The 12,174-nt window shown below is 37.7% G+C and overlaps 2 protein-coding genes across 2 annotated transcripts; one reads left to right on the top strand and one right to left on the bottom strand.

Annotated features, from left to right (window-relative positions):
- The first annotated feature begins 817 nt into the window (after positions 1-817).
- Positions 818-6,628, top strand: psme1 (proteasome activator subunit 1). The gene is made up of 11 exons (XM_079601572.1): positions 818-1,165; positions 1,321-1,353; positions 1,599-1,661; positions 1,738-1,839; positions 2,242-2,296; positions 2,895-2,992; positions 3,261-3,329; positions 5,246-5,313; positions 5,415-5,469; positions 6,200-6,286; positions 6,380-6,628. The coding sequence occupies exons 1-11, from the start codon at positions 1,127-1,129 to the stop codon at positions 6,464-6,466; spliced, it is 756 nt and encodes a 251-aa protein (XP_079457698.1). The 5' UTR covers positions 818-1,126; the 3' UTR covers positions 6,467-6,628.
- Positions 6,629-7,536: 908 nt separating this feature from the next.
- Positions 7,537-9,056, bottom strand: fitm1 (fat storage inducing transmembrane protein 1). The gene is made up of 2 exons (XM_079601573.1): positions 8,646-9,056; positions 7,537-8,290 (listed from the first exon to the last, which is right to left on the bottom strand). The coding sequence occupies exons 1-2, from the start codon at positions 8,909-8,911 to the stop codon at positions 7,639-7,641; spliced, it is 918 nt and encodes a 305-aa protein (XP_079457699.1). The 5' UTR covers positions 8,912-9,056; the 3' UTR covers positions 7,537-7,638.
- Positions 9,057-12,174: the final 3,118 nt, after the last annotated feature.

The following is a 12,174-nucleotide window of genomic DNA, read 5'->3' as shown; positions in this document are numbered from 1 at the left end:
AGTGTATATATAAAATATTTTTTCCAAGTTTTATTTAAACTTTCATTTTTAAAATATATTACCAAATGTAATTCATGGGCAATGAAATAAGCAACGTTAAAGTCATGGGTTCAATTCCCAAGGAACTCACAAACTTGGATGTACAGGTTGATAGTGTCTGCCAAACGATTAAGTGAAATGTAAATAAGTTGAATAATATGTATAGATTTTCATTCAAACCATATCAGCACAAATAACTGAAATATAGGCTATCCCAAATATTTTTTTCATTACATTTGTTGTCACTTATTTTACATATACATGTTTGTAAAATACTTATACAGTAAAACATACTGTAAACATATTTTACATATATTTTATAACATACATTATAGATATATTTTACATTATACTTTTTCTCATTTATTTTAAATATATTAGCTATATTTATTTTTATTTATTTATTTTTCTATACTTTTGAATGCATAAAAAGGGATATATTTGTTATAAATAAATAACCGAAATAAATAAATTGAAATGTATGCCAAATACATTTATCTTTGTCCTTTACAGTTATGTATGTATTTATTTATTTACATATATTTAGTTTTTTCCTCATTTATTTTAGTAGTATTTTGAAACTTTTTCTATACTTAAAAAAAATTATACAATGTATTTTATTTATTTATTTCAATTTTGTTTTCTCTCATTTATATAATATTCTGGACGTGTTCTATGTTTTTAAAATACATAATATACAAATAAAATGATCTTGCAATCCTCATTTACACTATTGATCAGTCCAGTGTTTATAAAAGCTGCAAGAGTACAAAACAAAGGGACTTTTATTCTATTTGGCAAAGCAAATCCTGTTTCCGTAACTCGCTGAAAATTTTGTTTGATTGTTGTTGCCCCCTTTCGGTGACATCAGGAATGATTCATTTAATGCTTAATTCACTTTCATTTTCATTCTTTGTGCTGACTAACTGCGACTTCTCGTCGTTTCGTCGAGAACAAGTGCATTTGATCTTCTCTTTTCAAACTAAACCCCACGTTACCCAGTGGGATAATAAATTAAACGCGTTTGTGTGCAAACAGGTTCAATAAAGTTTTGCAATTGGACAAATCGAAACGACTATCTGCAATAATGACTTCCTTAGACATGAGCCCCGCATCTAAGAAACAGGTAAGCCGCCTATTATAGGCCCGAAACCTAATTAAAAGTAATTTATGACTGTTAATTGAGCGAAAAAATGAGGGAATTTGAGTTTAACCTGCATATAAACATCAGATAATGAACGCGTTTTAGTATTTGACAATCACTTCCTATCTACTTTGCAGCTGGATGGATTCTCCCAAAAAATCACCAAGGAGGTAATTATAAATACATTTAGTCAATCTCTTTCATCGCCTTTACAAATGCACCACAGTCATTTTAGTTGAAGCTAAAATACCAGTTATTATAGAAAATTGTACTATACACTATTATAATTGTGAAAAGAAATGAACCAACATGATAGAAAGATTCATGAAGCAGTTTGAAGGAGAACCAATATATTATGATTTTACACTAGTAATATAGTGAAAGTTTGTTACATGTCAATGTTTCTTTTAAACAGGCTGAACAGTTGATCTCAAAAGTCTTCCCTGAGAAAATTGCAGAGATGGATAAAATATTACAGGTATGAAGTCATCCAGCAGGTGCATTTTAAACTATCAGACTCATTGAGTCATTGAGAATATTTTTTCTTTTTTTAGGGTTCCTGTAGTCTGAAGGATCTGTCTGTCGTCAGGGCTCCTCTGGACATCCCAATCCCAGACCCGGCCAAAGAGGAGCTCAAGAAGAAGAAGAAAGAGGAGGTCATTAAAACACATTATTTCTAATTAACAAGCCTAATTATTCACATTATTTCAATATGGAAATATTGTAACTTAACTTAAATAAATAACTTAAATGCATCCCAGATACATTTTATTTTTACATACATTTTTGCCTTTATACATTTTCTATATTTAAACACTGTACATAACATGAAAAATATCATACATTTAGATGAAGGCATCATAAAAATGAATGACATTCACATTCTATAATTCATCCTCAGTGACACTATTGTTCAGTTCAGTTTTACCAAAAAATTACACTGATTATCCACATTAATGACTTTTTAAATCAATTGAATCACTGTATTGCACCTTCAAGCCAGTTTGTGGTTTAGTTTAAGTAACCTTTTAGACTTTAATGATATTTTATTCACACAGAAAGAGGCCAAAGATGGAAAGAAGGGTGGAGCGAAAGGAGAAGAAGAGGATGAAGGTAAATGGATTGATAGAATTTCAAAACAGAAACTGAAACTGTTAATTGTTCGGTTCCATTTTCCCTGGATCTGAATTCCCCCAAATGCAAAATGACAATGTGTAATTCACAGCATGAACACAGGCTGGCACTGTTGGACTGTTAATGTCATAGAAATTGTGCAGAACCTAAAGATTTTGAGATATCCATACTCGCTTGAGTAAATACATATTTTGAATAAGTAATTACTTCCGCTTATGAATATAATCCGGACGTTCTCCATTCGCCATGTTGTCATTATCATGTGACCTACAACGTCAGTTGCGTCGCTTCACAAAAATCCTCTCCCGTGGGATAGTGAAATGTCTATGGTATGTACACTTCAGAATCTTGTCAGAAGTAGTAGATCATCCGGATACTTTTCGCCTTCTGTTTTATGAGTACTGTGAATTTGGACATACTCCTTTTGTCACATACTATTTTTTCGCCTGTTACATAGTAGGGAAGTATGCGATTTCGGATGCAGCCAAATTCTTCCATCCATCTCTATCCTTACAAACTGAAGTGGTGATTTGGAGAGCACAACTTTAACTAATTTATATTATTTGTGAACGGAAAGGTCCTCCCTGTGGTCCCATCGCCTGCAATGAGACAGTAGAGAAACTCTTCAAGCTCATCAAGCCTGAGATTCAGATTCTAAAGGAGTGTCTTAACACGGTGAGGAAGTGATGTCATGTGGTAGCTATGCAGATCTGAACAGTTACATTTGTCAAAAAGTTAAACCCACCAAAAAAAAAGGTAAAGATGATATGTAATTTTCACCTTTTTGTGATCATTTGACTTTTTGGACATATGTAATTGCTCAACTGGTTCTATAATACTATCATTTATAGTTAATTTTATACTGCATGTAGACTCTGCTGCATCGAGACATTTAATAAAACATTTTGGTAATTTTTTGTAACATTGTGACACCTTTGTGCAGGTGTCAATGTGGATACAGCTACAGGTCCCCAGAATTGAAGATGGGAACAACTTTGGAGTTTCTGTACAGGTCAGTTAACCCTATATTGTGACAAAAATAAATAACATTTGTAAGTTTAGATTTGAATTTCTGCATCAGCTGCACGAATGTGCACGAACTCGTTAAATAATGCTACATGCGATATGATAATGCTTTAAGTGTGTCAAATCTATTTAAATTATATTTAAATATAATTACAAACTGAAAAGTTCTGAAAGCGAACAGCAGTGTTTTACTGTGGCATTACATAAAAAGTCAGTGTAATTTTAACGTCAATGCAAACAAACAAACAAACATAAAACAAAAATACAATATACCAACCAATTCAAATACCACCATCTCTTTTATAATAATATTTATGGCAACCTGAAAACTTAACATCAAGAACATCCAGGTAAACACTTATTTTTCTTATTTCTTTGTTAAGAATAAGAACAAAGATGTAAATTACAAACAATAGGACAAACACAATAAAACAAATATACAAATTACATAAACAGTGCTTTAAATTTTTTCAGGTCGGACTACGAGGTTTATTTATTAGTAACATTCAAGTAAGAAATAAAAGAGAAATTGAATTAATAAATTGTGATGATGTTCAGTTATTAAATAGCAAGGAAGGAAGAAGACAGGGGTCGGCTGAACTGGGAGTCTCGTTTTATTTACGTTCAAAATAAACAAAAAGAAAAGGCGCGCACGCAGCGCATTCACGGTGCACAAGCACAGCCAAAAAATACTCAATAACTCTATTATATCGGTGATCTCTCTCCGGAGTCAGCAGCAACAGTTCACGAGGTCCCAGTCCGTTTCTCTCTCCCCACTCTCGCTCTCGCTCCGGTTTATATCCGGTCTCTCCACGCCAATTACTGAAATCAGACAGGTGTTCATCATCTGCACTTGACCTACTTACTCCCCGCTCTGTTCCGTCCTCTCTCTCTCCGCAAAACCACGCGCCACACAAATGCTGCATGAATTACATACACACTGATTGTTGAGCAGTGAGTGATTTTCTCTTTGTCGTTTGTTGTTTGATTATCATTAATATTATCACAGACAGCAGCAGGTTTATTAGGCTGCTGTCACTTTAAGAGCTGCACGGATCCAACGTGCTGCGTAACACGAGAATGAATCTCATTGGTTCTTGCGGAAGCTCAAACGTGTTGCGTAACACGAGAATGAACCTCATTGGTACTCACACGTCAAGCGAACATGCTTGATATGTGAATAAAAGGCTAAATTGAATGTTCATAATAAAAAGTGATCGTCTCTTCAGAAAATGTATGTATTTACCATTCATGTGTCCAGTCTATTCTCTGCTATCTGCGTCGACCTAAAACTTAGACCTTTCGTATTTTTAATTTTTTTTTAATTCATTCCGTTATCACAAGCCATTACAGTATGCATGTACAGTACGTTTGTCAATCATAAAATGTCATATACTATGTTGTATACTTCAAAAACAAATAAATAGTATATATTTAACGTATATCATTTTATTTACCAAAATAATGTGTTATGTGTGCAAGTTTTATAAATTTGTGTGGATGACACTAGCAGAATATATATGACTCATTTATTACTTTTTCACCCATGCATTTACATTTTTTTTATATGAATTTTAAATATGTATTATTATATATTTAATTTTAAATATTAATTATAGTGTTAAATTACATTACCAATCAAACTTTTAGGGTCAGTAAGATCTTTTTTTTTTTAAAGCAAGGACGCACTACATTGATCAAATAAGGCAGTATAAAGTACACTACAAAAGTACAGAAGGATCATGTGACACTGGAGACTGGAGTAATGATGCTGAAAATTTAAACATATTATACTTGAACATATTGATGAAACTGTGGTAAATAATATATAAAAGTTGTACTAATTTAATAATAGCATGTTGTGTGAAATGTATGTGAAAAAATGCAAAAATGTTCCCACAGGAAAAAGTTTTTGAACTGCTTACCGGCACCCGCACCAAGATCGAGGGATTCCAGACACAGATTTCTAAGTAAGAGACCAGACAGCATCACAACCACAGTCAAACATCTCTCTATTATAGATGCATTTTTAATGTGTCATATTTCTCACTGTGTTTGTGTGTTTACTCAGGTACTACAGCGAGAGGGGAGACGCTGTAGCCAAGGCTTCCAAACAGCCACATGTGGTCAGTTTATTCTGTGTTAGATTTATGCCTGGTTCAGATTACACGATTATTTTGTCTGTTACGATAGTCACTGTGTCAGATTACGTGCTTTTGACTCCTAAAATATTTCGTCGTGTAGTGGACAAGAAACATGTCAGACTACACGTTGCTTTCCGACCAGCCATCGCCTGCCGTCTCTCACACACACACATTCACTTGCACACATACACACGCGCTCATCCCTCACACACACACACACAAACGCACACATGCTTACTCACACACACAAACGCACATATGCTCACTCACTCGCGCGCGCACACACTCACTCTTGCTCACTCACTAGCACACACACACACACACTCTCTCTCACTCACTCACGCACACACTCTCTCTCACTCACTCACGCACACACTCTCACTCACTCACGCACACACACACACAAACGCACACATGCTCACTCACATGCGCACACACACTCTCTCGCTCATTAGCTCACTCTCGTCGTGGAGGACCGGAAAAAAATCAAACATGCTAGTCTTTTTGTCGTGAGGCATCCTGTAGGTTGTCGCCCACTATGACACACAAAACGAGATGAAACGATCGAATCTTACGTCCCGATGCCCGTTGTCGTTTACAAATCACGACACCCTACGTCAAATGAATCATGTAATCTGAACCAGGCATTAGACATGTTTTCAAAAAATCTTTGAGCTTCTGGTAATTGGATTGTTTTGTTGCTTGGAAACAGGGAGATTTCAGGCAGCTTGTCCATGAACTGGATCAGCACCAGTACTGTGAGTTACGCATCGTAGCACTGGAGATTCGCAACACTTATGTAAGTTCAGTCTCAGCTTGCCCTGAACAAAACATCTCAGTTTTAATGTAAGTGGGTGCTTTCGTGTGACTGATCCATTCTGTTCAAATCTAGGCCATGATGTATGATGTCATCATCAAGAACTTTGACAAGATTAAGAAGCCCAGAGGAGACTTATCTTCAAAAGCGCTTATCTACTGAGAACTGCAGCCGACACACAAACACACACACATTTGCTGAAAAGTAAAAACATGTTGTATTGAGTTTCACATCCACAGTCACAGTTCATTGGTATGAGCTTCAATTACATCAACAGAATCAACTGTAGTAGTTTTTACTCAATAAAGAGTTCTGCTAAATGTGGCATCACTCATGTTTTCATTTATTATTTCAAATAAAACATTATTTAGATGTATTATATTTACAGTTTGACAAAACATGAAAATAACTATAAATAATTTTTATTTAAGTTAAAGAAATTAATATTTTTATTCAGCAAGGTTGCAATAAATTAATCAAAATTTACAGCAAAGACATTTATAAAGTTTTTAAAGATTTCTGTTTCAAATAAATGCTTTTCTTTTAAACTTTCTAATCATCAAAGACCATGAAAGAAGTGTATCATGGTTTACACAAAAATATTAAGCAGACCACATTAATAATAATAAATGTTTTTGATTTCTGAAGGATCATGTGACTTTGAAGACTGGAGTAATAATGCTGAAAATCCAGCTTTGCATCACAGGAATAAAGTACATTTTCTTTTTTTTATTCTAATAATATTTCGCAGTATTACTCTTTACTGTAGTTTTGATCACATAAATGCAGACTTTTTAAAGTGTTTTTTAAAACTTATACATTAAAAACTTAGTTAATGCAATAACCAACATTAACCAACAATGAGCAATACATTTGTTACAATATGTATTAGTCAGTTAACATTGCTTAATCAAAATATAACTCTTCATTGTTTGTTCATGTTTGCTGGACCACTAAATTAAATTAACAGATAGAACTTTTGATTTTAAAAATGTATTAGTTAATTTTGAAATTAACGCACACACAAACACATAGTCAAACCAAAAATTATTCAGACACCAGATATTATTTTATTGTTTATTTTTTTACTAATTTGTGTAAGTGAGGATAGATAAAATAAAGTAAACTATGACACATTAAATCCAAAAAAATTTCATACAGTGGACTACCGGTAAAATATATAACAATTTGGGACCAAACATTATTCAGACACTTCGACCTGACCATGTTTTGCTTAAGTGTTTTTTCTTTAATTTATAACGTGACCTTTTTACACCACAGACTGAACAAAATTAAGCATTGCTTGGTAATTGGTTGACTTAAATTGGTATCGACTAATTGTCCGTGTGTAAAGCTCTAGGTCTTCCAAGACAGCACCAGCCAGGCTTTAAAACATACCAGCTCTTATAAAGTCCCTTCCATCCCAGATACCCAAGAGCTCCTCCAACCAGCTGGGAAGGGAACTGTGGGAAGTGTGCTAGCAAGCAGAGAATCAGGAAGATCCAGAGACTCATCAACAACACACACAGCATGAAGAGAATCCTCAGTGGCGCTCCCGGAGGCTTTCCTAGCGCCATGCAGGGCCCAAAAACGGCTATTTCCTCAACAAGAATCAAACTACATAAACTTAGAATCAGGATTTCATCAGACGCTTCACATCCCTGCCATTGTAGCCCGGCCTTAAGGCAGGCTGCTTTACCCTTTTCCTCTCTCAGTAGTAATAAGGGGCTCGTATCAGAGTCCAGGAGCTCCCCGGGGTTCCTGCAAACTTCTGTGGTGCTTTTTAGTGGCTCAAAACAGCTTCCTGAGGCGTCTACTAGGAAGGAGAGAAGACGACGGAACAGTGTCCACAGCGTCCCGGTCACAGCGAGCCGAGAGAGGTGACGGACTGAGTGAACGAGAGAGTTACTGATGCAGTATGACAGAAGAAAGACGAAAGAGCCACATAATATGCAGGTCCAGCCCCAGCATGAATGCAGGAATACCCTATGAGATATAATACATACGGTACTTAATGTCAATAAACAGATCAATTCCAATAGGGTCCTCGCACAATCATAATTTAATCTTAGTGTTAAGTTTTTACTAATAATATTACAACAAAAATATTTATTTTCATGTAGCTCAGTGGTAAGAGCATTGCGTTAACAACGCAAGGTTGTGGGTTCGATCCCAGGGGATTGCACATGTATAAATGTATAGGATAATGCAATGTAAGTCGCTTTGGATAAAAGTGTCTGCCAAATGCATAAATGTAAATGTAAAAGATAAATGTCACACTTAACAAAATCTGCAATAAGGTCTCATAATTAAGGAATTTCTCAGTTAACTGAGATCTTGCCTGTACAGGTAGTGGTTCTTGTTGCCAAATATGCTGTACTTGGACACCCAGAGACTCAGATCAGGTCCAAACAGCACCAGCACAGAGAGGAGGCAGTGAAAATGCCGTCTGAATAACAAATGACCAAGTATTCCAGCTGTGAGATCAGTAAACAGCACCAGAGCTGAGTGCAGAAGCTTGTTGGCAGAGTTATGGATCTTATAAAGTATCTCCTTTAGTCCACAATGATCCATCTTGGTTTGCTCAGGGCAGTACTTCCAGTGCATGTCCAACAAATCCCATAACAGCCCAAATTGAGAGAAAGACAGAAATGAGATTGTTCTACCATCTGTCAGCAGTGTTAGCTTCCCTTTTGTTTTCACAGCTGAGTGCAACCTGCTGGTTTATGTCACACTTCTCTCATTTACCCCCACTCACTGAGTCCCTGACAACATCCCTAACAGCTCCTAACATTCCCATCTTATCAGCTTGTTGCACCCTTCACACGTGTGTGTGATATAAAGCAGTACAGCAGCATTCCCTTTGTCCTTTAAACTGTATTTAGCATCTGAAAGTGGGCTCTTTCTTATGTATAATACAATTATGTGTCTGTGATTCAATAACAGGTTTTCTTTAAAAACGAAAACCTAATTTTCTTTAATCTATAGTAATTACGCCAATCTGTCACCTCAGTTTCAGCCCGTGGTCGGACCTTACTTTTCTACGGGCGGGTGTTCCCCTAGAACAAGTGTCCAGGCATGTTGTTGTCTCAACTCACGGGCTGGGGGCGCTGTATGTGACGGATGTGCAGCTGCGGGCTCCTGGACAGGACCTTGCTTGCATTGGCTTATCAATTGGCTCGAGTTGCTAGCAGTGCACCTGGCCCTGTGCCGGATTCTACCGTTGCTGCGGGGCAACTACTGGTCCGCACGGACAACACATTGAATGTCGCATACATCAACCGTCAAGGTGATCTACGTTCCCGTTGAATGTCGCAACTCACTCGTCATCTCCTCCTATAGAGTCAGAAGCAACTCAAGTTGCTTCATGCCATTCACATCTCTGGCGAGCTCAATCATGTAGCCGATGCGCTTATGACAGCCCTCATCCCAGGGAGAGTGGACACTCCACCCCCAGGTGGTCCAGTTGATCTCAGAATGTGTCGGGGTTGCACAAATAGACCTGTTTGCATCTCCAGAGACATAACGCTGCCAGCTATTTTATTCCCGGACCCTCCCGGTGTCTACGCAAGACAAGTATGCGCTTCCCCCAGTGAGCCTTCTCGCACAAACACTGTGCAAGGTTGGGGAAGACGAGGAGCAGGTCTTGATGGTTGCGCTTTACTGGCCCATCCGGACCTGGTTTTCGGACCTGACACTGGAGGATTACCCTGAGGTAGGACCTGCTTTCTCAGGGAGGGGGCACCATATGGCACCTCCGTCCAGACCTCTGGAACCTCCACGTGTGGTCTCTTGTGGCCTACCCCCAGCGGTAGTAGACACCATCACTTAAGAGCCCCCTGTATGAGGCGCGCTTACTCTTGGAAGTGGATTCACTTTGTTGATTGGTGCTCTTCCCACAAGGAAGACCCCCGTAAATGCCAGATCAATATCATACTTTACTTCCTACAAGATGGGTTGGAGAGAAGGCTGTCTCCCTCCACCTTAAATGTGTATGTTGTTTAATGTTCCCACCACTTCTTTCAGGGACCAGTTAGTGAACTTGCAAGCGCTGCCCCCGGAGGAGCCAGACGCTGCCCTTGCTCTGCTGTGTCCCGTTCGCGCTCTGCGTATATACGTGGACAGCACACAGAACTAGGAGCTATGCAGGCCAGAAGAAGGGAAAGGCTGTCTCCAAACAGCGGTTGGCCCACTGGATAGTGGATACCTTAGTCTTGGCTTATCAGTCTCAAGGAAAGCCGTGCCCCCTTAGAGCGCACTCAATTTGGAGCATTTCTTCCTCCTGGGCTTTGGCGCACGGTGCCTCTCTAGCAGACATACAGTATGTAGAGCTGCAGGCTGGGTGACACCTAACACATTCACAAGATCTACAATCTCTGAGTTGAGCCGATTTCTCTCCGTGTGTTGGGTACAAACAGGTAATAGGTGGGAAGATGGCTTGGTGTCTCGCTTGCAGTGCCCTTCCCCTCTAAAACGGTATATGAGCACCTATTCTGCTCCTCAGGTGAGTTCCCCATCCGGTGAACCCTGGTGGAGTTCCTCCAGCATCCTCGGCAGTCAGATGTGGGATCCGTTGCCAGGTCTAGTATTTGTGTGAATGCCCGGCTGGTCAGCCCCTATATTAGACTAGATGCCCATTTGTTGCGATCTCCCTCTGGTGATCCCATGTGTGTTCTTCCACAGTACGGCTTCCCTATCTGCCAATGTCTTTCCCTGAGGAGAGCCCACTCTGCAATCACTGTAAAAGGGTATTGACTCCCCCTAATATATGGGATCTACCACAGAGAACGCAGTATTGCCCTGAAGGTCAGTCCATATGTGTAACTCCACGTTACCAGGCTTGTTCAAATTCCCAATTCATCAGTTACCCGACGTAATGTCTTCCGTTCACTCCATCAGGGAACGGGGGTTACAATAGTAACCAAGACGTTACTTGTTAATAAAAAAATATATATATATATTAAAAATTGAGTCCAGCATTGTAAGTCTTGTGATTTGAACTGATTAGAAACCTTTATATACTTTAAAGCTTACGTATTAATGCTATATACATAGAATTCATGTTTGTTCATTTTAGCAAAAACAAAGTCATTTTGGAACTAACTAAAAAATATTAACATGGAGGGAGATGTTGTTGATTTTTCATGGAAACAAATGAAAAAGTTATATACTTTGCATTTATTTACCAAATGAATAACAAATTATATATCAATGTTAAACAATTTTTTTTAACATAAACGTATAAGTCTACAAATGCCTATAAAGTGTTTTTAAAATAATACAAAGATGGAAGCTGAATGGAATTTAACATTTAGGTTACAATACATATTTAAATGTTGTATGCATGCTTTACGTTAAGAATTTGATTCACTTTGGGGCAGTGGCATATGTGCTTTGCATCCAAAATGAACTAACAAAAGCGCATGGAGAGAATTAAACCAAATAAGTGGCCGACTTTCCGTTGGAAATGTGACAATCATCAACTTTGCATGTTCAGATTTTGTATTGACTGTTGAAGATAATGTGATTAACATTCACTACAGAAACCCCACAAGCTAACTTTATACAGTAATCGAAATTATTTAACGCCCATTGCAAATCAGCTTTATTGGCAAAATGTACAGACTTTCAGCTGTTTGCAATGAACAAATCAAACAAAAGTAATTAAAATAGCTCAACACAACAAATGTTTCAATTGGTTTGGCTCCTTTCATAAAGGTCAGCCCATCATCCTTATCCTTGGTGTAGTCGTAACCACTGTAAAGATGAAAATTATTGGTTATTAAAACACTAAGCCACATCAGTGCCACATCAAGGGTGTTATTAGGCAACAATATGATAAGACACCAGTGTTTAATAAATAGCTGTAT

Source organism: Phoxinus phoxinus (genome assembly GCF_949152265.1).
Source record: "Phoxinus phoxinus genome assembly, chromosome: 24".
Taxonomy (NCBI): Eukaryota; Metazoa; Chordata; class Actinopteri; order Cypriniformes; family Leuciscidae; genus Phoxinus; species Phoxinus phoxinus.
Note: the sequence above shows the minus strand (reverse complement) of the source record. Positions and strands in the feature narration are given on the sequence as shown.